The following is a 20563-nucleotide window of genomic DNA, read 5'->3' as shown; positions in this document are numbered from 1 at the left end:
GGCGGGGCTGCGCTCCGGGACCGGGGGGCGGGGCGGGGCACCGGGGAGGGCGGGGCATCGGGAGGGGCGGGGCATCGGGGCTGCGGCTGCCCCAGCGCGCCAGGGCGTGGTCACGTGCTCGGCGCGGCGGGGCGAACCGTGCCGCCGGTCACGTGGTGGGCGCAGGGCTAGGCCTGTGGTGATGGCGGAGCCGGCGGCCGCCGCCGTGGGCCTGGGGCGAGCGGAGTCTGGCGGGGGGGGCGACGGGGGCGGCGCCGCGCCGGTGCCGCCGCAGGGAGAGAACGGCGTGGATGGCAGAGCGATCGGCGTGGATGGCAGAGCGGTCCGCGTGGGCACCCGCCGGAGCCAGGTAGGCAGCGGCAGGGCTGGGGTGCAGGGAGTCGTCCCGCCCGACGCTCGGTTCATGCCGGGCAGGGCAGGGTCTGCTCTTCTCGGGCTGAGGAACGGCCTGAGCTGCCTGAGTACGCGCGTTTCGACTCCTGCCGTGGAACTCCGGGAAGAAATTTGGAAAGCCCTTCCTTCGGAACTCAGGGCACGCTCAGCTCTGTTAGCGCTGCCGCGGTGCGGGGGGCCGGGGCGGCGGCGCGGGGTGTCCCGGGTCCCCCTGGTACTGAGTAACTTGCAAAGTCTGTGCAGCTCTTGCAGGGAAAACCCCCATGAGTGATGGTTGCAGCCCGCCCAAAGGCCAGGGAACGGACATTGCCGGAGATAGAGGAGGTATATCTCTGGCCAGCGGGCTGCAGCAGGGAGGAGCAGCCTCACGAAGGGAGATAAGCGACCCTCAGGCCTTTGCCCTGAGATAATCTCGTTCCTTTTGGTAGAACGTTCTATGAAGAATTCCGTGCTGTTACAAAGGCATTTTATGTAGACATCAGGACAAGGGAGATAGCCCTGCATATATGCTACCTCATGTGATAACCTGAGGCTTTGGGGCACTTTGCAAAGGGAGGCAGCTGCATACATTCATTTATAGCTTGAGTATTCTGCCGCTTGCAAGTGCAAAAAGATGATACACTAATGATTGTATTTTACTTACTTCTGGTTTTCTTACACAATAAAGTGTTCTTCATGCAGTTTACTGCTTTGAGATTTGTTTCTTGGTGTACTTAATGATGTGAGCTGTTACTTTTATGTGTGTCTGTTTGTAGAACCTCTAACTAAATCTTTGTTCTTACAGAGGATAAGTAACTTGTATTTGACAGTAATTTTGGAATTTTCTGCTAGCTCAGTGAAATCGTACTGGCTTCGCCAAAAGCTTGCAGTATTGGTAAAATTTGTGCTCTTAGAGAAAGCAGGAGGCTTTAACCCTAACCTTAACCCTAGGCCAGTGTGCATTATGACTTGTTCTTTCATCACTGAGCGATAGAATAATGCTTTTGCTTACTTTTCTGCCCACTTGATGATGAGTGGTCATCATTCAGCAGTTGTGTTCACATATGTGAAACCATAAAGTGAAAGCATGAAAATTATGATCTGTAGGCTTCTATTGTAGTTACTCTCCCTAACTCGATAAATATATTGCAGTATTTCATCAGTGGTTACATCACTGCAGTGCTGGACATGGGGAAATGTTGTGGCTCTTTAATCAATAAAAGATGTTCTTCAGTGGAGTCCTCTAGTCGTGATAGTAGTTCACACATTTCAAGGAGCTTGTACCTATGAGTGATTTTACTTGAGGCAACCTATGCTTTTGATTTAGAGAGAATGTACTGGTCATGCGTGCCAGGCTGTGGAAGAATGGCAAAGTCTCCTTAGCTACTGTATGGACAATATGCTCTTTCTTTAGGACTTTGTTTTCTGCTTCCTTGTAGCTGGCCCGGATTCAGACCGACAGTGTAGTTATGATGCTCCGTGAGCTGTTCCCTGACCTCCACTTTGAGATTGGTAAGTGGTTTTTTTGGCTGTTGCCCTGGGGTAGATGGCAGCAGGAGCCAGTGGGTTATCTTTGTGTGCAAGAGATGTGTGCAGACTCAGGAGGAGGAGGTCTGTCTAAGTTTATCTGAGAATGTCGTCCGAATTTGGTTCAATTGTGTGGCTGAGCAACTGTTCCTTCTAGGGGAGGTAGATGGATTTCATAAGCTCTTGATAATTTAAGTGCTGAGTATGTGATGGGTATGGTGGTGTGTTGCTCCATTTGCAAACCTGGTATTGTTCTTGCTGCGCCCCTCTGAGCATCTGGGGGTATTTTCTGGTCTGGGACTTTCAATGGGAATAATGGGAGCTCAGCCTTACACTGAAGAGAACTGCTTTATATGTGTTCACTGGCACTCCAAAGATAGACTGGCAGTTTCAATTGGGTCAGCTCTTCCCCAAACCTGCCCTCTTTCACCTTGCTTTTGTTTTTGAGGGCAATGAAAGAAATCTCAATTTCACTTGTCTTAAGTACTTTTAGAAGTGAGCTGTTCTTGTATTGAGCTTGAGTCGGTGTTCACCCAGTAGTGTGTAACTGCTCATGGCATTTTGCACAGATATTTTCAGCCTGAGCTCAGTGCTTTTATCAAGCCTCATGTTTTACCTTTACTGTCTTTGAGCAGTAGCCATGTCAACAACTGGGGACAAGATCTTGGATACAGCACTTTCCAAGGTAAAGAATCTGTTCTTCTTTTATTCAAAAACTAATTGTATTTATGTCATTATTGGCTGATGTTTATTTTGTGATTCATGTTCTTCCATTTATGTGTAGATTGGAGAGAAGAGTCTCTTCACCAAAGAGTTGGAAAATGCACTTGAAAGAAATGAGTAAGGGCTCATTGTTTTGTTTTTCTCCTTGGCATTCAGTACTTTTTTGACATATTTGGCTTGCTGCATAGGTGATCTACTTTCCTTCAGTTCTGGTACCTTTCAGGCTGAAAAAATAGTTTGATAAGTCACTCTTTTTTTCCCCCCCTTTTTTTTTTCTCTCTGCCTTGGGCTTTTAGGCCATGTATTTTGAAGTGGAGTTGTGTCACTTGGTCTGCCTCAGTTAGATTTTCTTCTGTTATTTGTATATTACGTGCTGTAATACACAGAGAGGATGTGATCTCATATGATTCCCGTTGATGGATATGTTTTTTTTTAAATACTTTGTTTGTTGTTGGTAATGTATTGCAAAACAGATTTAATGTTATCCTATAAATGTTAACATTTATTAACTTATGCAATCTAAATGTGCAGGAGAATTTGGCATGGGCAAATTGTGCTGTGTTCTGTGCAACTTCTTTAGGTCCCAGAGGCAGAGAGAGATTAGTGCTGGTTTTGTGGGTTTGAGGTGTTGGGGGGATTTTTGTTGTCATTTAATCTCTTTCTTTTCAGTACTCTGAGGAGGATTCCTGTAATGCCTTAGTTAAAGTATGTTTGAAAACAAAGGTATTCTTCTGCATCTCTGCCACATGGTTACATTAAACTGCATTTTCAGTGAAGTTGGTGAAAAAATACTGGTGACTCAAGTGTTTACAGTTATGCTCTGTTCCCGTGTGACAAAACAGGTAGCCTGTAGTTTGGCTTCCTGTTACTTAAAGTTTGAAGCATAATACCAACCCATGTACTGATGCATTTTGGTACAGTGAGTCTGTGTGACTGTCTCCAGCATCTTCCCCTCATTCAATCTGATTGCTTGTTAAGTGTCTTTCATGGCTGGGTGAGGGGAAAAGAGACAAAGGCAAAGTAGCTGTTTAGGAGTAACACAAAAATTGTAATCCTGGCTATGGAATCCTGAAATTCTTCTCCAAGTTAATTCCCAGAGTGGGTTCAGACTTCTGTAGGTGACCTGCAGGCCTCTGGTAGATCCACTTGAGCTTCACCATCTGTTCTCTGACTACTGTCTTCTAATTTTTAGAGTTGACCTTGTGGTTCACTCCCTGAAGGACCTGCCAACTTGTCTTCCTCCTGGCTTTACAATTGGTGCTGTCTGCAAGTAAGTGTGGACACGAGACTTGATTCTCTCAGGGTCTTGCATTTTATAGTGTTGGTAAAGGAGAGCAAAGGCAGCGTAGGTCCTTTTAGATGTACAAAGTCTCCTGTGATTAATCTCCAAAATAGTGGAAGCTCTAGTGGAACACTGGGGCTGCCCTAGTGTTCCATAGGTAGCAGATGTGCTGGTACAGCTTCTTGCTAGTACAGTGATGATGGAGTATTTTGGAGCCAGAGGCAGTTCTTGCAGGAAATAATAGCAGAACTGTTGAGCTTAGCAGCCATGCCTTAAATGATGTGTCAGGCATTCTGCACTTGCATTATTTTGCAGAAGGGAAAACCCACTTGACGCTGTTGTCTTTCATCCCAAAAACTGTGGAAAAACACTGAGCCTCCTTCCTGAAAAGAGGTGAGTGGGAGAAGAAGGGGAAGACAGGTGTAAAAACAAGAAGGGGTCAATCGGTTGGTGTTTTGCATTGGCAAGTCAGTCAGCTCATTGCTTTATCCTGCAGTGGTTTTGCACTGCCTTTTGTGAGCATTCCACAGACATGGACCTGAACCCACTTGCTGTAAGAAGTAATGCTGTCTCACAGGAGTGCTGTGTACTGAGTGAGATTCATCTCTCAAGCCACCCTTGAATGGCAATGCTTTCTCAAATTAGAACCTTTCTTGCCACGATTTCTTGAGTGAATTCCTGCTCTTGGTGTTCTGCCTTCTGGTGGGGAGTGCACACAATGCAGACAGGGTGTCTGGTGCAGGATTTTGGCTTTTGTGGACCTGAACTATACTTCTGTTCTCACTCAGCCAATTCTGATTTTTTCTTTGGTTTTTTTTGGCATCACTGTCTTGTGGTTTCTTCATTTTTAATGACCTGTCTTTTCATAGAGGTTATTGGAATCTTTTGTCTGAGACAGATGAGTGAAATTACTCAGATCAAGGTAGCTATTAGAAAGACTATTTTTTTTAATATGTAAAGTGAAAGAAATAAACTAGCCGTGGCACAAAGACTTGTGCTTCTTTGCATTTGGATAGCAGGAAAATCACATCTGGTTTAGGTTATGGTTACCAAAAGGAGGAAGCAGAAGGGCACATACTGATTTCTTCAGTCTTATGACCAGTGACAGGACTCAAGGAAACTGCATGGAGCTGAATCAGGGGAGGTTTAGGTTGGATATCTGGAAAAGGTTCTTCACACAGAGAGTGGTTCAGCACTGGAATGGGCTCCTGAGGGAAGTGGTCACAGCAGCAAGCCTGACAGCTCAAGGAGTATTTGGACAACGCTCTCAGGCACATGGTGGCTTCTTGGGACTAGGAGTTGGAAGTCTGTGGTCCTGATGGGTCCCTTCCAACCCAGCAATAGTATGCAGTAAGCATATAATCTGCTTCCTGCAATTCTGACTTTGATGAAGTTCCTCCACTTCATCACTTAGTTGTCTGGCTTTGTCTGTTCATTTTGGAGCAGCAGAATCTTTTATTCTGTGAAAAATGTTGGCTTTCCGTAAGGTTTCATCAGTCCTTGACAGTGACTAGGGACTGCTTGTCAGAGGCATATCCTGTAAACTGGCTCCAGGGGAGTGGCTTCAGACATGCTTTATGCTAAACTTCACAGAGCGGTTTTCTTTCTTCTGAGGAGGTGCATATCATTGACTGTTTTTTTAATCTTCATTTCAACGGAAAAAAAAAAAAGTTACCATTTGTTTCCTTGAATCTTCTGTAATATATTGGGATAGAGGTAATTGTTGGGATGTCTTGGATTTCAGTGATTATATTTTTCCCTGCAGTGTGATTGGAACCAGTTCACTTCGGAGAGCAGCTCAGCTTAAGAAGAAGTTCCCTCATTTAGAATTCAAGGATATTGTATCCTTTCCTGGCCAGCCATAGGAGATGGGTAAAGCTGCAAACAGGAAAGTACAACTTTGTGTACAGTCTAAATTCGAGGCTGATTTGTGCCACCTGACTTACAAGAACAAACTATTTCCTTAAAGCTGTTCTCCACTACCCTTTTCTGAGGGGGAGGTAGCACTGTAGCCATCCTGTCCTCTGCTTTCTCAGGAGGCTGTGAAGAAGCAGCCAGCCTTGATCTAGCTGGGGCTTCAGCATACAGATGAATTGTATGTTCTGCAGTCTTGAAAAACTGTGTGGTGGTGCCTCCCGTGTGTTTGGCGTGTTGCTGGGTTAGGTTTCCAGTAGCCCTGGATGCAATTTGTACCACTAGTTCTGATGTGGGTGGCTGACTTACTGAGAAAAGGCATTGTTACTTCAGTCCTAGCAATGGAGTTCTTTGCAGTGCAGAAGGAGTTGGGTGCTGATAGTTACTTCAATGGTGTGCATATCTTGGTAGACTCAGTGCTTGAATTAATATTCCATAATACTTGGCAAAATTCTACTTTAAAAAACATTTGTACAATATTTAACACTTCTCTTAGGATGGTACTGACATTCTTATTTGGAGATCATTGGATTCTGTACAGTCAGTAAAGACTCAAGTGGTTGTAGGACTGTTTGCCTGCTGTTTGTATGCTTGCTTAATCACTTCTACAGAGAGGAAACTTAAATACCCGTTTAAAGAAGCTAGATGAGAAGGAAGACTTCAGTGCCATCATCCTGGCTGCTGCTGGGCTGAAGAGAATGGGCTGGGAAAATCGCATTGGCCAGGTGAGGTGCAGCAAAGCAGAAAATACCATTCTCTGCTGAGCTATCAACAGTTTGGCTTTCAGACCCTGTGGTTGTCCTGTCCAGGATGAGCATGCAGTCTCCTGACTGCATTGCCATGCTAGCTTTGATTTGAGGCACTTCAGGAAGGAGTGGTTGGGTTTTCTGGTTGTTTGTTTTTTTCTTCATATAGAGATTTTTCATGTTCAGCTTTCCATGGTTCAGTAACAGTTTGTAATCTTATTGTCTCCTCGCACTTCACAGCACTTGTGTCTAGCAATGCAGCAGTGTGCAAGGCTGAGATTTTGGTGATTAGCTAATTCACAAAGTGTTACACTCCACTTGATGGAAAGTGCATTATCTCACTTTTGCGATGGAAACACTGAGGCATGGGAAGGGAGAGGTGGTATTTCTTTGGTCTGACATGAAATCATTTGGTATTAGAGACAGGAATCTGGCTCTAGTTTCCAATACTATGAACAGTACAACTTAACTCTTCATTTTACTTTCTTCCAGCTCCTAAGCCCTGAAGATTGTCTGTATGCTGTTGGACAGGTACTTTACAATTTTTATTCCTTCAGCCATGCTTAAAGGGCACTGAAAGCCAGCAGTATAATATATCTGAGTAGTTAACTATGCTGAAGACTTCTCATGTCTTGGTTACCAGAAAAGTACTTCCATCTCTTTTGTTGGCTGTTACACTATTTTAGGCACAGCTTGTTGGAAGAATGGGAGTCCACTCTCCTACCCTGTGTGTTAGGGGCTGCTTCCTATCAGGAATAGAAAAACAGTAAATAGGAAAGGTAATCCGTGCACAGCTACAGTGGGGCAGATTCTGGCAGGGGCAGTATTATGCTGCACCAGGATAACTGTGCAAACTCACTGCAGTATCTTTGCTCTGTGATGCTCCCTCCTTTGTGTATGGTGTCCTGAGTCCTTCAGGGTGGAGCTGGAACACCTGTCTTGGAGCACATCCTTTGCAGTCCTGTGTTTAGATGGGCAGACACCTCCAGTCCATGCTGGCTGCGTGGCTGAGCTTACACAGGATTTCCCTGCTAGTATCAAACTTGCTAAACCAGAGCTGGTGATCCATTAGTGATTGCAAGCGACAAATCTGCACATTCAGTCTGAAAAAGTCATTTTGATCATGCATTTGTCAAGTACTGTGCAGAGTTCTAGAATGGTTTGAGGTGGCAGCATGATCTTTAACACTTGGCTGAATAAATCCTGATCTTCTGTTTATAGCAGCTACAATAGGACAGCCCTGCAGCCAGTGGAGTATATTGTAATTAATTTCTGTGAACTTTTCCCTTAAGTGAAAAGGGTGTGGTTTTGGAGTTCTGTTTCGTGATCAATGCTGAGTACACATGCAGATGCATGAAGTTGAAGAACTGTTACATCTTGTTGTGTGTTTTCTTCTAGGGTGCCTTAGCAGTGGAAGTTCGTGCCAAAGACCAAGAGATACTGAGTATGGTATCTGCCCTGCATGATGCAGACACTGTGTTGTGCTGCATTGCTGAGAGAGCCTTTATGAAGCGTCTGGTAGGTCTGGGCCCCTTCTCTGCCTCCAGCAGTAAATGCTGATCTTCTGGTTGACTTGATGCCATAGTATGGGAAATGTGTTGCACTTCTCTAAAGCTGCAAAGGAGAGTACATCTGAATCGAAAAGGGCCAGAAGAGGGATGGGCAGGGTTGTGTGCAGCCTAAACTTTTCAGAGGCCTCTGCTTTGAATGTGTTGAGTAGGAGCCTCAGTCTCAGCTGCTTTGTGTTTTAGGAGGGTGGATGTAGCGTTCCTGTTGCTGTCAACACCCTGCTGAAGGATGGCCAGGTGAGGAGTACTTTGTATTTTTCATGGATTATTTCTGAAAACCTATTCCATGTGTGTGCATGTTTCCAAATTTTTCCTGAAGCTAATTTCAGCTGTAGCCAGTTAGCGCAGATAGTCTCCTGACTTGACCCTTCTGTGTTTTTTCCAAAGCAGGAGTACAAGAATGGGTCTGGTTACTGAAGCTGTCTTTCAGAAAATTCCCTTATATACTAGATTCCCCCCTTCACTCCTGCTACTTTTTTCATGCTGTCCTGAGATCTGAAAGTATTGCTTCTGACCATACCAAACCTGTTTTTAAACAGTTGAGTGAGATTAAGGAGGTGGAAAACTGGAAAAAAACTTCAGCCTTTTCTATGAGAAGTCACATCTTTCCTAACAGGGATTACTTTTCTAATAATTGTATTGTACTGTTATGTAACCACATTGTAAGGGGTTAGTTGCACCACCTAATTAGTGGCTTGTCTTCATTTTCTTCTGCCTTCACTCAGGGTCAGGATTAAAACACAAAGGAGATGAATCTCTTGTTTGGACTAGGTTGTTTATTAAATCATAGCTAAAGTACAGAGAGTTCTGCAGCACTTCCAGCTACCAGCTAAAAGCCAGCAAAATGGAGACCTGAATTTAGCTAGTCACAAAGTCTTTAAAGCTAAACAGTCCAATGAAGAGCTAGCACCTATATTATTTATACTTTTGACCCAGTAACCAAACACCCGTGACCTGCACAGCAGCACTAACCATCCAGCCAAAAATTACTACCTGAGATTAGAACAAGAAGAACCTCCATCTTGTCCCATACCTATTACTATATTCCAAAAACCTAAAATTCCAAATCCTTTACCATGTGACACCACACACCTCTATTCAACTACACACCCATGATTTTAACTTCATCACTCAAATTTGGAAGCTTTCTCCAAGACCTCAGGTCAAAAGCAGTGTTCTCTTGGGGGTCAGTGTCAGAAAGCACAGAAAGTTCAAAACTCCCAGGCTTCTGGGTTTCAACACTGTCACTCATGCTGATCCCACTGCATGACAAAAGCTTTTCCCTCCAGACCCAGCCTTGTATATTGGGTGGGTTTTTTCAAAGAGGGGGTCGTTGGCTGCCTGTAGTTGTTTGTTAACGTGATATTAATCCAGTCTATATATTTTTCCAAGTTGTATTTGACAGGAGCAGTCTACAGCTTGGATGGATCTGATAGCCTGAAGGAGACCATGCAGACCAATGTTAGTTATCCCTGCCTGGTACGTGGTGGGTTCAAAATTCAAATCTGAAACTAAAATGTCTAAAAGGAGGCCTTTAGAAATAGATTATATTTGGTCTGGTTTCTTGTAAGCTGTAACACCACACTGTTCTTGGGGCTCCTCAGACTAGATTTTACCCTGTTCCATGAGTGTCTTAATTCCTTTGCCACTGTTTTCCTGCTGCTAACTTACTTTGAGGTGTTTATATTTGCAGAATGAAGATGGACCGAACGATGATGTGCAACATGTTGGCATCACAGCCAAGAATGTTCCTGGTCAGGCCCTGGAAGCTGCAGAGAACCTGGGTGTTGAACTAGCTAGTTTACTTCTGAGCAAGGGAGCAAAGCACATCCTTAGTGTGGCAAGGCAGCTCAATGATGCTCGCTGAACCTGAAGTGTAGCCTGGAGTGGTACAACTCTAGCTACATTAAATCATAATGAGGGCATTGCAAAGACTTAAAAGCTGTTTTTTGAAACAATGAATTATAGGAAAATTAAAGCTTAATGTTGATATTTGAATGAGTGTCCACTAATATTTGAGTTATAACAAATTGTTAAATATAGGTTGTATCTGTTAAAATCAGATATAAAATGTTTTGTACCTCCATTATTTTAAGGATTTCAGCAGAAAATTGATCTAACAACAGCCCTGTCCAAATGACAAGTTGCAGGTTAATGAAATTTTAAAATGTGGATTTTAATAGCGTTTCAGTCTATTAACATCCTTTAAACTGATCCTTCTATTCTTTTGACTAATGTTATAAATGAGAAACAAAAGTCTTGATATTCAGCAAAATTTAGATTGGTTTATTTTATACAGACAAAGCAAGCAGCGCTGGGGAAAACGTGAGGGGCCACTGCCCACTCCATGCTTCCGCCGAACTTGATTTGCAGCTCCCTTTTTATAGGATGGTTTTCCTTGTAATAATTAATAATTGTTGTTGTTTTGGTTTAGTAATTCTGCAAGGTAAGCAGTGGTGATAAAAGAAAACTTTCAAACTTTCGTGGGACAGCTCTTGGGACATTTGGTCATGTAATAACCATCTGGTCTTGCAAGATAAAAAACAGAAGAAGCAGGAAGCCTGATTTTTAGAAGATAGTTTTGATTGATTACACAAAGGCAGGAAATTTGATTCTGCAAAAACAGGGGGATTTAAACCGAGTGCGTTTAATCATATATTTCTCTTTATATGTGAGAAAGAGCATTTAGGGATGTGAAAAAACCTGCCAGGAGATCCTTTTTAGGGACTTGTGGGAATGTGTGATATATATATGTAAAGAGAAGCACCAAAGGAGAGGGAGGAGTCAAAATGGACAAGGAGGAAAAAAAAAATGGGAACATTGAAGGGTAATACATCCCTGCCCTTGTTACTAGCTGAACTTGATTGTGTGGAGGTGAGGTCCATTGCATCTATTAGGGTACAGGACCTGTTATAAAGAATTTTTCAAATGTAAATCCTAATTGTGTTTTAAGTAAAACTTTCTAGATTCGAGTTGATCTTAAAGTTTCTGATAATGTTTAAACGATTGAAAAGATCCTTTGTTATTACAGTTTTAGAAATTAATCAGAAAATCTTTTAAGTGAGCCACTTATGAATTCTAAAAAAACCAGAAACTTCTTCGCTTTTTTCTGTTTTTTCAAGCACAAACTCCGGGAACCCTGTCACTGCCATCTCTTGTAGCCGGGTGGGGAGGGATGGGTGGGGGGTGTCTGCACCTCCACAGTCTTCCCCTGCAACAGCTTGGCTGAGGCTGTAATCCTGTCACAACCCACTCAACCCGAGCAGGAGTCATGATGGCTCCTTTGACCCCAGAGTGCAAAAGACAAAAGCGAGAGACTCAGGCTTTATTCAGCAGAAAGCAGCAATGCAGTTTATTGTGTGTTAAAAATTCCATTTTGCAATAGGAGAGAGAGAGAGAGAGCGAGAGAGCACCAAGCACACCTACAAACAGTCCTTGGCAAGCATCCACCTCAGCCAGGCCAGAACTCAGGTGAGTGGAGGGGTCCTGGGATCTCAGTCTCTGAGGATGGTCGTGAGGCAGATCAGGGAAACTTCGGACTGACTCCTACAAATCCTCAGAAAGCCTCTCCCCCCTTCCTCCCTGGGCAGCAGCTTCACCATGGTTTCTACCTCCTTAAGGAATTCCTCCCTCCCCACCCCGCACAACCCATGAATGAGATAATGTTTGGAAAGAGGAGGGGGAAATGGATGTGAGGAGGACAGCAGCACAGGGGAAAGCAAAAGAGACAGGTCTGATACCCTGTTAAGACAAGGACATGGTAGCCTGTTCCAGATGTGTCCTTATCTAGGCAGGAAGGCAGACAATAAAGTACTCAGAATTAAAAGCTCATCAGCAGGAATAGTAGCCATAAAAAAGGAGGGAGTCTACTGTAGAAATTATCAGCTGATTGACAGAAAACTAGAGAATGGATCATATAACCTAGTTTCACTGCATGTCAATATTGTCAAGGCAAAGCACTGAAGGCAAAAGGGTACCATTAATTATTTTATTCTTGGAGCACTCTGAGTTTTAGGTATGGGTTCTCACATGTCATTCTATGTCTATGGACAAAAACGGAATTGGAGAAGCCAGGAGCGGAGTCTGGTTTACTTATTCTGCTCACAGAAATTAAAGTTGCTGTTTCTGCTCTTGGTGAATAGTGATGTCTTTCTTAGATGTATAGAGCTTCCATCTTTCCCACTTTCCCTAAGTGCAGTCATTTGGTTCCCCTCTAAAAGATATTCCTAATAACAATGATGTTCAAATAGCAGTGAATCTTTTCCATCATAGAACTGGACAAAAGCCTTTGTGAATAAAAAACATCCTGGTTCAAAACTAGCCCACACAAAGCAGTTGCTTGTATTTTGACAGGTATTCTGAGGTTCTCAGAGGGCAGGAGTAAGATCAGTTCAATCATTTGGTCAAGCAACTGGAGAAAATAGACTGGCAGGTAGAACTCTTTCCCTTGCTCCTGACAGTCCAGTCAGACATCGTAAAACAAGCGCACTAGTTGGTACCGGATCGAAAATGCAATCGTGCTGCCAAGAACCTAGGTAAAAATCAGACACATAACAGAAACATTACACTGTCAAATGGTTTGTAATGGAAAATACCTTATGTCAAAGCTGAATTCAGTATCCTTACAGTAAGACACTGTCAGGACATCTCTGCTGTGACTGGGATCAGGGTAAGTGCTATGTACTTCCTGTCTTCTCCTATTCCCAATGTCCTTGCCTGAACCCTGTTCAACAGGCTTTCATTGAAAGTCCTTCTGAATCAGAATCTGGCTAAGTGTCTCTTTCCTAATAGGAATCCCTTATCTTAAAACTGAGGACGAAAAGAAGGATTTTATTGTGGGTAGTAAACCAATGCAGATCTTTCCAAAAGCGGTGTTTTTACTACACTATACTTGAGAACTCACATGCTGAACAGAGGTAGTGGCACTATCTGTGAACCATATCCTTATTCTCCAAGTGGCTTCAAAACACTCCTGTGTGCCCCTCAGACTGAGGGACTGCTGAGCCACATGCCATGCTTACACAAGTCCACTTACTGATGACAAGTCTGAGACTGTTACTTGGTATTACTGAAAAACATATAGGAGTGAGAAGATCATGGTATTTTACATTCCCCTTTCCCCTTAAAACTCTTCAGACCGACCTGGATCTGTTTCTATTAATAAATAATTAATAAATCTTTCTAATGGAGAAATCTTTTGTCTGACCTGAATAAGTAGCAACAGGAGAGTGAGATTTCGCTCATGGGTGGGTCCGATCAGCTTTATGACAAAATTAATAAGTGTCATATTATTGCATTCAGTGTATTCGCCATCTTCATCTGTTCCACTCTTCACATCTACTATGTGCAAGATCTTGACTACCTGGGGAAAGAAATATTGCATGCTGTTTCACCAGGTATGTTTGGTGTTCACTGGCTATTCTTGCTAAAGAGTCCTTTTGTTGTACCATCCTTGAAATCCTGCTTGTGCTCTTACTGAAAAGACAGGACAGACTTATGATGGTCACGGGGCACTTCTATATTTGTGGTTATTCTGAAAGACTGATTATTGACACAATTCAGTGACTGTGAGGGATGGTAAAAGACTTTTTTCCAGACTTGAGCCAGGCAATAACTACTGAACCCAGAAGTTCTGCTTTGTCTCCCATCCTGTTCCTCTTGCAGTTGATGACTGCTGGAAAACGCATCTGAATTTCGAATGTTTTCTACAAATTACCTTCAGAATATTTGTTCCCATGGCAGACAGGCTCTTACTTTTGAATTTGGAATAGCTCATCTCCAACTTCCCTGTACCAGGATTAAGCCTAAAAGAAATAGTTAAAATTTAGTACAGATACAACAGAGACAGATCACTTTGTAAGCAGATTTAGATCTATAGCTGAGGAAGAAATTCAGTGGTGAAAGTGATGGCTTCAGTTTTGGCTTTTACATTTTTCAGAACCTCTGCTACTTAGTGTGTAACTCTGAAACTTCATATTAGGTGTTAAGTTCTCTTCATAGGGTAGTTAGACAAAACAATCCCTTCCTAGCTAGAGAATCAAGGACTGCTACCAAAAAGCATAAACAAAGGTGAGGGGGAGCAATCCAGGGGACTGAGACTTCCTAGTAACCTGATGCATTTAACAACAGCTGCTGGTATCTAGCCCCTAAGTGGGGTAGAGAAAACTCCTTCCCACTGCACCCCCAATATATGCTGTGTAGTTTAGAGAATAAAATAGAAGAATCTAACACCTTGCTGATGTGGCATACTGCTACAGAATGCTTGCTACTGTGAAATCTTGGCAGATCCCACTGCTGCAGCATTAAAAACAGCCTGTGTGAATTTCTCTTGATCTTGTAGGCTAGAATCATCATGTTCTAACCTTGTTAAAAATTATTCTGTATCCTGAGGGGAGGGCTGGTCAGAAAAGTTCACTTATTTGAGAAACCTCTACTGTCTGATCTGACTGCAGCTGGCAGAGTGAGCTGCTGTCTGTTAAAGAGAAAACATACTATGATAGCTTTTAAAAAGAGCACCTTCCACCACCTTTCTCAGCTGGTGCTGGAGGCAAGACACAAGCTGTAGCACCACTATAGGTCACTCAGTACATTACCTTGGTAGCCGGTGACGGGGACAAGGAATGATGTGGAAGAGTTGAGGCAACGAATAAAGGAAGTTGAGTACTTGAGGGATGAAAAAAAGCAGCATTGTTTTGCTGAAGTGTCCCAAGATCCCCACCACAGCAAAGGTCATGCCAGCAAAGTAGCAGAAAGTGTCCCCAACAAACACTCGGGCTGGGTACCTGCAATGCATGGAACAGAAAAGGTCTGATGTGACTGCTACTGCCACGAAAATGGCTGTTTATAAAACTGGATGTATGCCCACGTTGCAGGTTAGGGGCCAACGGGGACCTGCAAACAATTATGCTAAGAACTGCAGGACTGGGACCCCACCACCTGACTTGAGGAAAATATAGTATGAAAAGACAGCCAGTGAGGCACAGGAGAGAGTGTATTCTGTGTGTTTGGGGGAGCTGCTGGGACCACAATTGTTCTAATATAAAGCAAAGCTACTGCTCCACCAATGTGTTGTATCTTGGCTCTGGCAAGAAGCCTCTCTATACTCCACTGCTCCACCTGCACGTTGTTAAGTGATTTTGTTAGTTCTAGTTTTTTAGTACTAAAGGCCTATCAGTTCTATCTTAAAAATGTAAGTAGTGTTCCCACTATATTTTTATTATGTCTGGAACCATGTTTTGGAACTCTCACTTGTTTTCTACATTGATACCTAAGGCTTTTAGGTTTTAAGGCACTCAAAACATATCCTTACTTACTTAAAATTTCAACTTAAACCTCTATTTCATGTATGAGTGGCTTAATACATTTTAATTCATCCAAATATTTTAATTTAATCCCTGCACTCTACTCTCTCTCTGTAGAATTTGGAGAGGCCTTTGTTTTTCAGACTGCAACAGAAAAGGGAGAAACTAAAGGCAAAGAATGCTTCCAAACAAATTCTGAATGTCTGTCCTCTTACCAGTTGTGGTAAAATAGGCCCAGTGTGGTAAAAAAAAACGGAATCATGAAGTAGAGAGAAAAAATGTGATCATCTCGATAATCCCCTATAGAAAAAAGAAAAACATGTATTTGTGATAAGACAAGACTGGTTCATTTTTAGTAATGCCAGCTATTGAAATCTAGAATTCAATCTCCCTTGCTTTTTGTGCCCACCAATGTTTGTTATTTTCCTTACCATTTAACTCTACAATATTGAATATGATAATGGAAGCAGCTATCACCAGCGACTGTCCTGCTTCAATTCCATTAATTCCGGCGAGAATGTTGATGGCATTAGTGCAGAACACTGCTAGCATACCCATGTACACGTAGTAGAGGATACCTGCCGATCAGAGCAAGCCAAATGCTTTAGTATTTGGAGGCAAAGCAGGCCCTAGACCAATTCACTGAAGCTCTCACTTCCTGCTTTATACACCAACCTGTTACCTAACAATCTCAGTGAGTTTTGATGTGGTAGCTTACAGATAAATTGCTTCTTCTCTTACAATTTGACTGTCATGTGCACGTGTACCTACAGTGCTGTGGCAAGCTGCTGTGACACGGTGGCCAGCTGTAGTGCTGTTCTGCCTTTCCAACACGCTGGTGCTATCAGCCCTGTGCTGTGTGCCCCAGTACTCACCTGTATTGCCAGGATCACGGGAGAATGATTGGTGCCTGTCTATGCACAGCTGAATGTGTGCTGGGTTTCTGGATGTTCCTTCCAGCCTAATGTTTAGTGGGTGGAGTGCCACTCCTCTTACTGGTTACTTAAGCAATCCTTAGTCTGTTCCCTCTGTAGCACAAAGTGCTTCACGTGTTCCCTTCCACTGACTGCTTGCCACGTGGATGATGGCTTCTGATTCCTAACTTACCTAGGTCCAAGTGCATGCCTAGCAGCACCCGCAAGGGCTTAGGCACCACAATGGTCGTGTTCCCAAAGTTGGTGAAGTAAACCATGAGCAGTGGGAGGGAAGCCATGGTAGGAAGAAGCAACTTGTGGCGCCAACGCAGGTTCAGAACATCATCTGCAAAGCCCAGGAAAATCATGCAGCAGATGGCAAGGAGCGAACCGATGAGCTCCACGAACTGCAGGACAGAGAACAGGACCCTGGTCACTGGTGGCCACTCCCTGCCCCTGCCTGCCACGCTCGCAGCACTGGACGAGCCTCACCTCGTTGTGAGGAAAGGCTGCGCACTGCTCCTCCACAAAACATCTCAGGAAGGGCACGGGGATGAAGCAGAAGAGGATGATCAGGAACACGGCACCGCTAATCACGCCCTGTGCTTCGGGGCTGGAAGGTAGTGAGACAGAGAAATTGAGAATCCTCACAGTAGAGACTCTGAATATTCTGAGGGGATGAATGGGATAGCTTGTCTTTGTGGGAGATTTAGAGCCATCAGAGGACCAAAGGGCTGGCATTTGGCGTGGGTTTTATTACAGTGTAGAGATTGTGAAAGACGTTGGTATTGTTGCTCTAATATCAACCAGGGCGTATGCCCCAAGTGAGAATTGAAAAAATATCCTAATCAAGTTGATGTTGAACCTAAAGTTCTGAAACTAGTGTGTGGAAAGTCACATTGGATGTGTGCAAATTGGGATTGTGTGTGGGAAGAATACTGGGAAGAAACAGTGAAATTGTGTGAGAAGTTTGGGTGGAAATGGGACAGGAGAAGAAGGAAAAGTTAATGGGAACTGGACAAAGTAAAGAGATCCCTAAGGCCAGTCCACTAGGCTGTATTATTGCACATTGGAAAGACGTTGCTGGGCATGGGGCACAGAAAACAAGAGAGACTTTATTAGATCCTGCAAGGACTGGTGGCCTTTATATAAATTGGATGATGGAGCAAAGTGGCCACCTAGTGAAATTCTGGATTATAACACACTATTACAGCTCAGGCTATTTCTTAGGAGGGAAGAAAAGTGGACAGTGAACATATGAGGATATGTTTTTCTCCCTTCAAAATCACCCGAAATGGCAGAGGGATTGTGGGCTCAGGGCTCCATCTGACCCTCTGGTATTGGCCTTAGAGAAGGAAAATAAGACTAAGAAAGGAAAGCTCAAGCGGTGTTGTTCAGCCTGTAGTATAGGGCAAAGATGCACAAAATCAGGTAAGGTTTACCAGACTGTGGCCCAGGAACAAGATCTGGCAGACGATTTGCTCAAGCCCCCCACGTAAGACAGGAAAGGGATGAGGATGCAGACTCTCCTCTGATCATATCCTGGACTAGACAACAGACACACACATTACAGGCAGCTCTGCGAGAGGCAGTGGGACCAAAGGGAGGAATGGTATTGGCTAAAGTTCCCTTCTCCACAATCGACTTGGAGGGAGGGAAAAGGTTGCTAAAAATTACCTCAGCTATCCTATTAACATTGCTAAACGTCTGCAAAAGATAATAAAACAACACAATCCAGACTGGAGCAATATGCAATTATTACTGGATGCACTGACCGAGACAGAAAAACAACTAATTATAAAAATGGCAGGGGATCTGGCAAAAGATTATTATAAAACCCAACAGTTAGATGTGAAAGATTATTTCCCACTCCAAAATCCACAGTTAGACCCAAACAGATCGGCAGAATTCAGAAAGTAAAAGAATTAATTAATTTTCTAGAAAAACGGGGACTGAGACAGAGAAACTAAGACTCCAGCATCAAGAAAATGCTTTGACTTAAAGGGGGCTGACAAAACTGTGTGTTTACTGTAATTTACGGTGCTTACAAGAACAGGAGGAGAGCAAGGCTATGAGGTGGGGTGAAGGGCTGTCCTGTGCAAACAGGATGCAAGGACAAAGGCACCACAGGATAAGGGGGTCCTCAGACCCCTGAGACCGGTAAAACGGATCTCAAAGTCGGGAAAATGACTAAAGGAGTAGCGAGAGAGCATGCGCAAGGAGGCAAGGTGAAAAGTCCAACTGAGAGGATGATTATCTACTTCATGCAAAGAGCCTCAGACGACCACCAGAACAACCAAAAGGGAACAATGCCCAGCCGCAAAAAGGCGTGGAGCTAACTTTAATATGAAGCGGGATTAGGAAATTAATATGTATTAGGCGAATTGTGTATTCCTAGTTTGAGGGAATAAAAGGAGAGGCGCAGGTCGCCAAAAGTGTGCATGTTTTTGGAGGAGTTATCCCCCATGCACCTCAGCGCTGAAGAACCACATACCTACTCTAAGAACTTATTTTGTGGGTTACAGAGTTTTTCCGCGCTTTAGTAGAGCGGGGGGAGCCAGCCATGCCCGGGCCGGCCCCACGGGGCACCTCCGGAGGACAGCGCTACTCACACGGGCCGTCTCGAGGTCTTGTTGAGGTCCTCCCCGAAGAGCCGAGCGGCGAGGAAGTGCTCCGTGAACGCCGGGATCAGCGTGAGCGTGGCCGCGAAGCCCAGCAGCGACCCGCCGAGGTTGACGAGGAGGGGCACAGCGGGCCAGGCCGCCATGGCCACCGAGGGCGGCGCTGCCCCCGCCGAGGGCGCTGCCCGCCGCCTTCCCGCCGGGCGCTACGCGGGCGACGCCGGATGCGCGGGTCCCTCGCGGCCTAGCGGGGTCGGCGGCGCCATCTTTGGCACTGGCATGAGCTTCCTGCCGGCACGGAGCTCTGCTCGCACAACGGCTGGGATCGGTAACGGTTTCAGTCGCGCTGAGGGCGTGTGGACACACTTGTCCCCGGTGCTAAGGTCCGCGGTGCTTCTCTTCCGAGGGGCTCCTCGGAAACTGTGCCGGAAGCAGCAATCGCCCGGGGACGACTCCGCCCCGCAGTGCCCGCAACCGCCATGGCACCCCTTGACTGACATTGCGTCACTTTCTGCCATGAGGGGATGGGCGGGGCGGGGCGCGGGGCCGCGGCTCCACCGCCTTCAGCCGGAACCACCTTTGGCCCAGCTCTGCGGAGCGGTGGCTGCGGGCGAGCCCGAGCAGCGCAGTCACCGCCGGCCCGCGAGCCGCGTTATCGAGGTGAAAGAATGCGCGAGAGCGGAAAAGTGAGCGGCCGTTGGGTTCGTTTCCCCAGATGTCGGGAAAATTCAGTAAAATACCTTACTGGAGATTCTTGATTGTCCGGGAATCCGTAAATGCTGTTGTGCCCTCGGGGCGTTTTTGGGGAGTGGGAAAGGGAAGGTAGGATAAGCTCAGTGTCCATTTACTGTTCTGTTCGATCAGGTGTGAGTCGATGAGCAGAGGGGAGACGCAGCAGAAAGTCCAGTAGCAGTAAGAAGAACTTTTACGTGCCCTGCACTTGTATGTCAACCTGAAATGGTTTCTGACGGCTTTATCTGATTTTTCTGATGGCTTTATAGCCACCTACGGAGCTGCTGCCGTGTTGAGAGGCCACCTCTGCTCTGCTGCCTGTTGAACATATGCAAAAGAGATTTTGTAAACTTCAAATAAACTTTGATGTGGGCACATGGTACTGCTGGGGAGGAAAGTGCAGCACAGAGGTGCAGGGGCGCACGTGTGGCCAGAGACCCTGGAGCCCTAACACCGAGGAGTCGCCGGCCGCTGCGACTTTGGGTTGTGACTGTCGGCAGGTGATCAGAACTCGAGTTACTTGCCCTCCACGGCGAGAGCGGCACAACCGGGAGCAGACGAACGGAAAGGTTCCGCCTTGCCTGGGGTGTCCTGCGTGCCCGGTGGGAACGGGTGATGACTCCCAGCAGAATAGAGCGTGACGCGAGGAGAAAAACGTCGTTCATCGGAGCTCGGAAAGCCGGTGGGCACCTGGGCTTCCCGACCGCGGCTCCTATATCAGAAGGGAAGGCTCGCAGCAGCCGTGCGGTTTCCCGGTCGTTCAGCCCGGGTGCCACAGCCGGCCGCAGGCACGGGGCGGAGCAGCGTGCGGCGGGCGCGCCGCGGCTCGGGAGGCGCCGCCGGGCCGCGGGGGGCGCGCGCGC

General features: G+C 45.3%; 2 protein-coding genes across 3 annotated transcripts; one reads left to right on the top strand and one right to left on the bottom strand.

Moving 5' to 3' along the window:
• The first annotated feature begins 148 nt into the window (after positions 1-148).
• HMBS (hydroxymethylbilane synthase) lies at positions 149-11233 on the top strand. Its single transcript, XM_056509823.1, has 13 exons — positions 149-349; positions 1812-1884; positions 2535-2584; positions 2684-2739; positions 3815-3892; positions 4220-4297; positions 5670-5745; positions 6430-6543; positions 7057-7095; positions 7963-8082; positions 8316-8369; positions 9525-9611; positions 9826-11233. Exons 1-13 carry the CDS (start codon positions 182-184, stop codon positions 9997-9999), a joined length of 1167 nt encoding a protein of 388 aa, XP_056365798.1. The 5' UTR covers positions 149-181; the 3' UTR covers positions 10000-11233.
• An 873-nt stretch (positions 11234-12106) lies between these two features.
• DPAGT1 (dolichyl-phosphate N-acetylglucosaminephosphotransferase 1) lies at positions 12107-20392 on the bottom strand. 2 transcript variants are annotated; one of them, XM_056509821.1, is made up of 10 exons: positions 18960-19713; positions 17790-17894; positions 16840-16960; positions 16541-16754; positions 15865-16011; positions 15649-15733; positions 14726-14914; positions 13849-13936; positions 13339-13494; positions 12107-12663 (listed from the first exon to the last, which is right to left on the bottom strand). In XM_056509821.1, exons 1-10 carry the CDS (start codon positions 19112-19114, stop codon positions 12598-12600), a joined length of 1326 nt encoding a protein of 441 aa, XP_056365796.1. In that variant the 5' UTR covers positions 19115-19713; the 3' UTR covers positions 12107-12597. The 2 variants fall into 2 exon arrangements, with proteins under 2 accessions (XP_056365796.1, XP_056365797.1); XM_056509822.1 differs by lacking the exon at positions 17790-17894 and having other exon boundaries at positions 18960-20392.
• Between the last annotated feature and the right edge of the window lie 171 nt (positions 20393-20563).

The sequence above is a fragment of the Oenanthe melanoleuca genome, chromosome 24 (genome assembly GCF_029582105.1).
Source record: "Oenanthe melanoleuca isolate GR-GAL-2019-014 chromosome 24, OMel1.0, whole genome shotgun sequence".
Classification (NCBI taxonomy): domain Eukaryota; kingdom Metazoa; phylum Chordata; class Aves; order Passeriformes; family Muscicapidae; genus Oenanthe; species Oenanthe melanoleuca.
Note: the sequence above shows the minus strand (reverse complement) of the source record. Positions and strands in the feature narration are given on the sequence as shown.

Coding starts and splice junctions, on each gene's coding strand:
- HMBS (XM_056509823.1), top strand. CDS start 182: ATGGCGGAGCCGGCGGCCGCCGCCGTGGGCCTGGGGCGAGCGGAGTCT. Junction 6,544..7,056: donor GGGAAAATCGCATTGGCCAG/GTGAGGTGCAGC, acceptor ACTTTCTTCCAG/CTCCTAAGCCCTGAAGATTG. Junction 9,612..9,825: donor ATGTTAGTTATCCCTGCCTG/GTACGTGGTGGG, acceptor TTATATTTGCAG/AATGAAGATGGACCGAACGA.
- DPAGT1 (XM_056509821.1), bottom strand. CDS start 19,114: ATGGCGGCCTGGCCCGCTGTGCCCCTCCTCGTCAACCTCGGCGGGTCG. Junction 14,915..15,648: donor GGCCTATTTTACCACAACTG/GTAAGAGGACAG, acceptor CATGCATTGCAG/GTACCCAGCCCGAGTGTTTG. Junction 13,937..14,725: donor CCCCGTCACCGGCTACCAAG/GTAATGTACTGA, acceptor TATTTCTTTTAG/GCTTAATCCTGGTACAGGGA.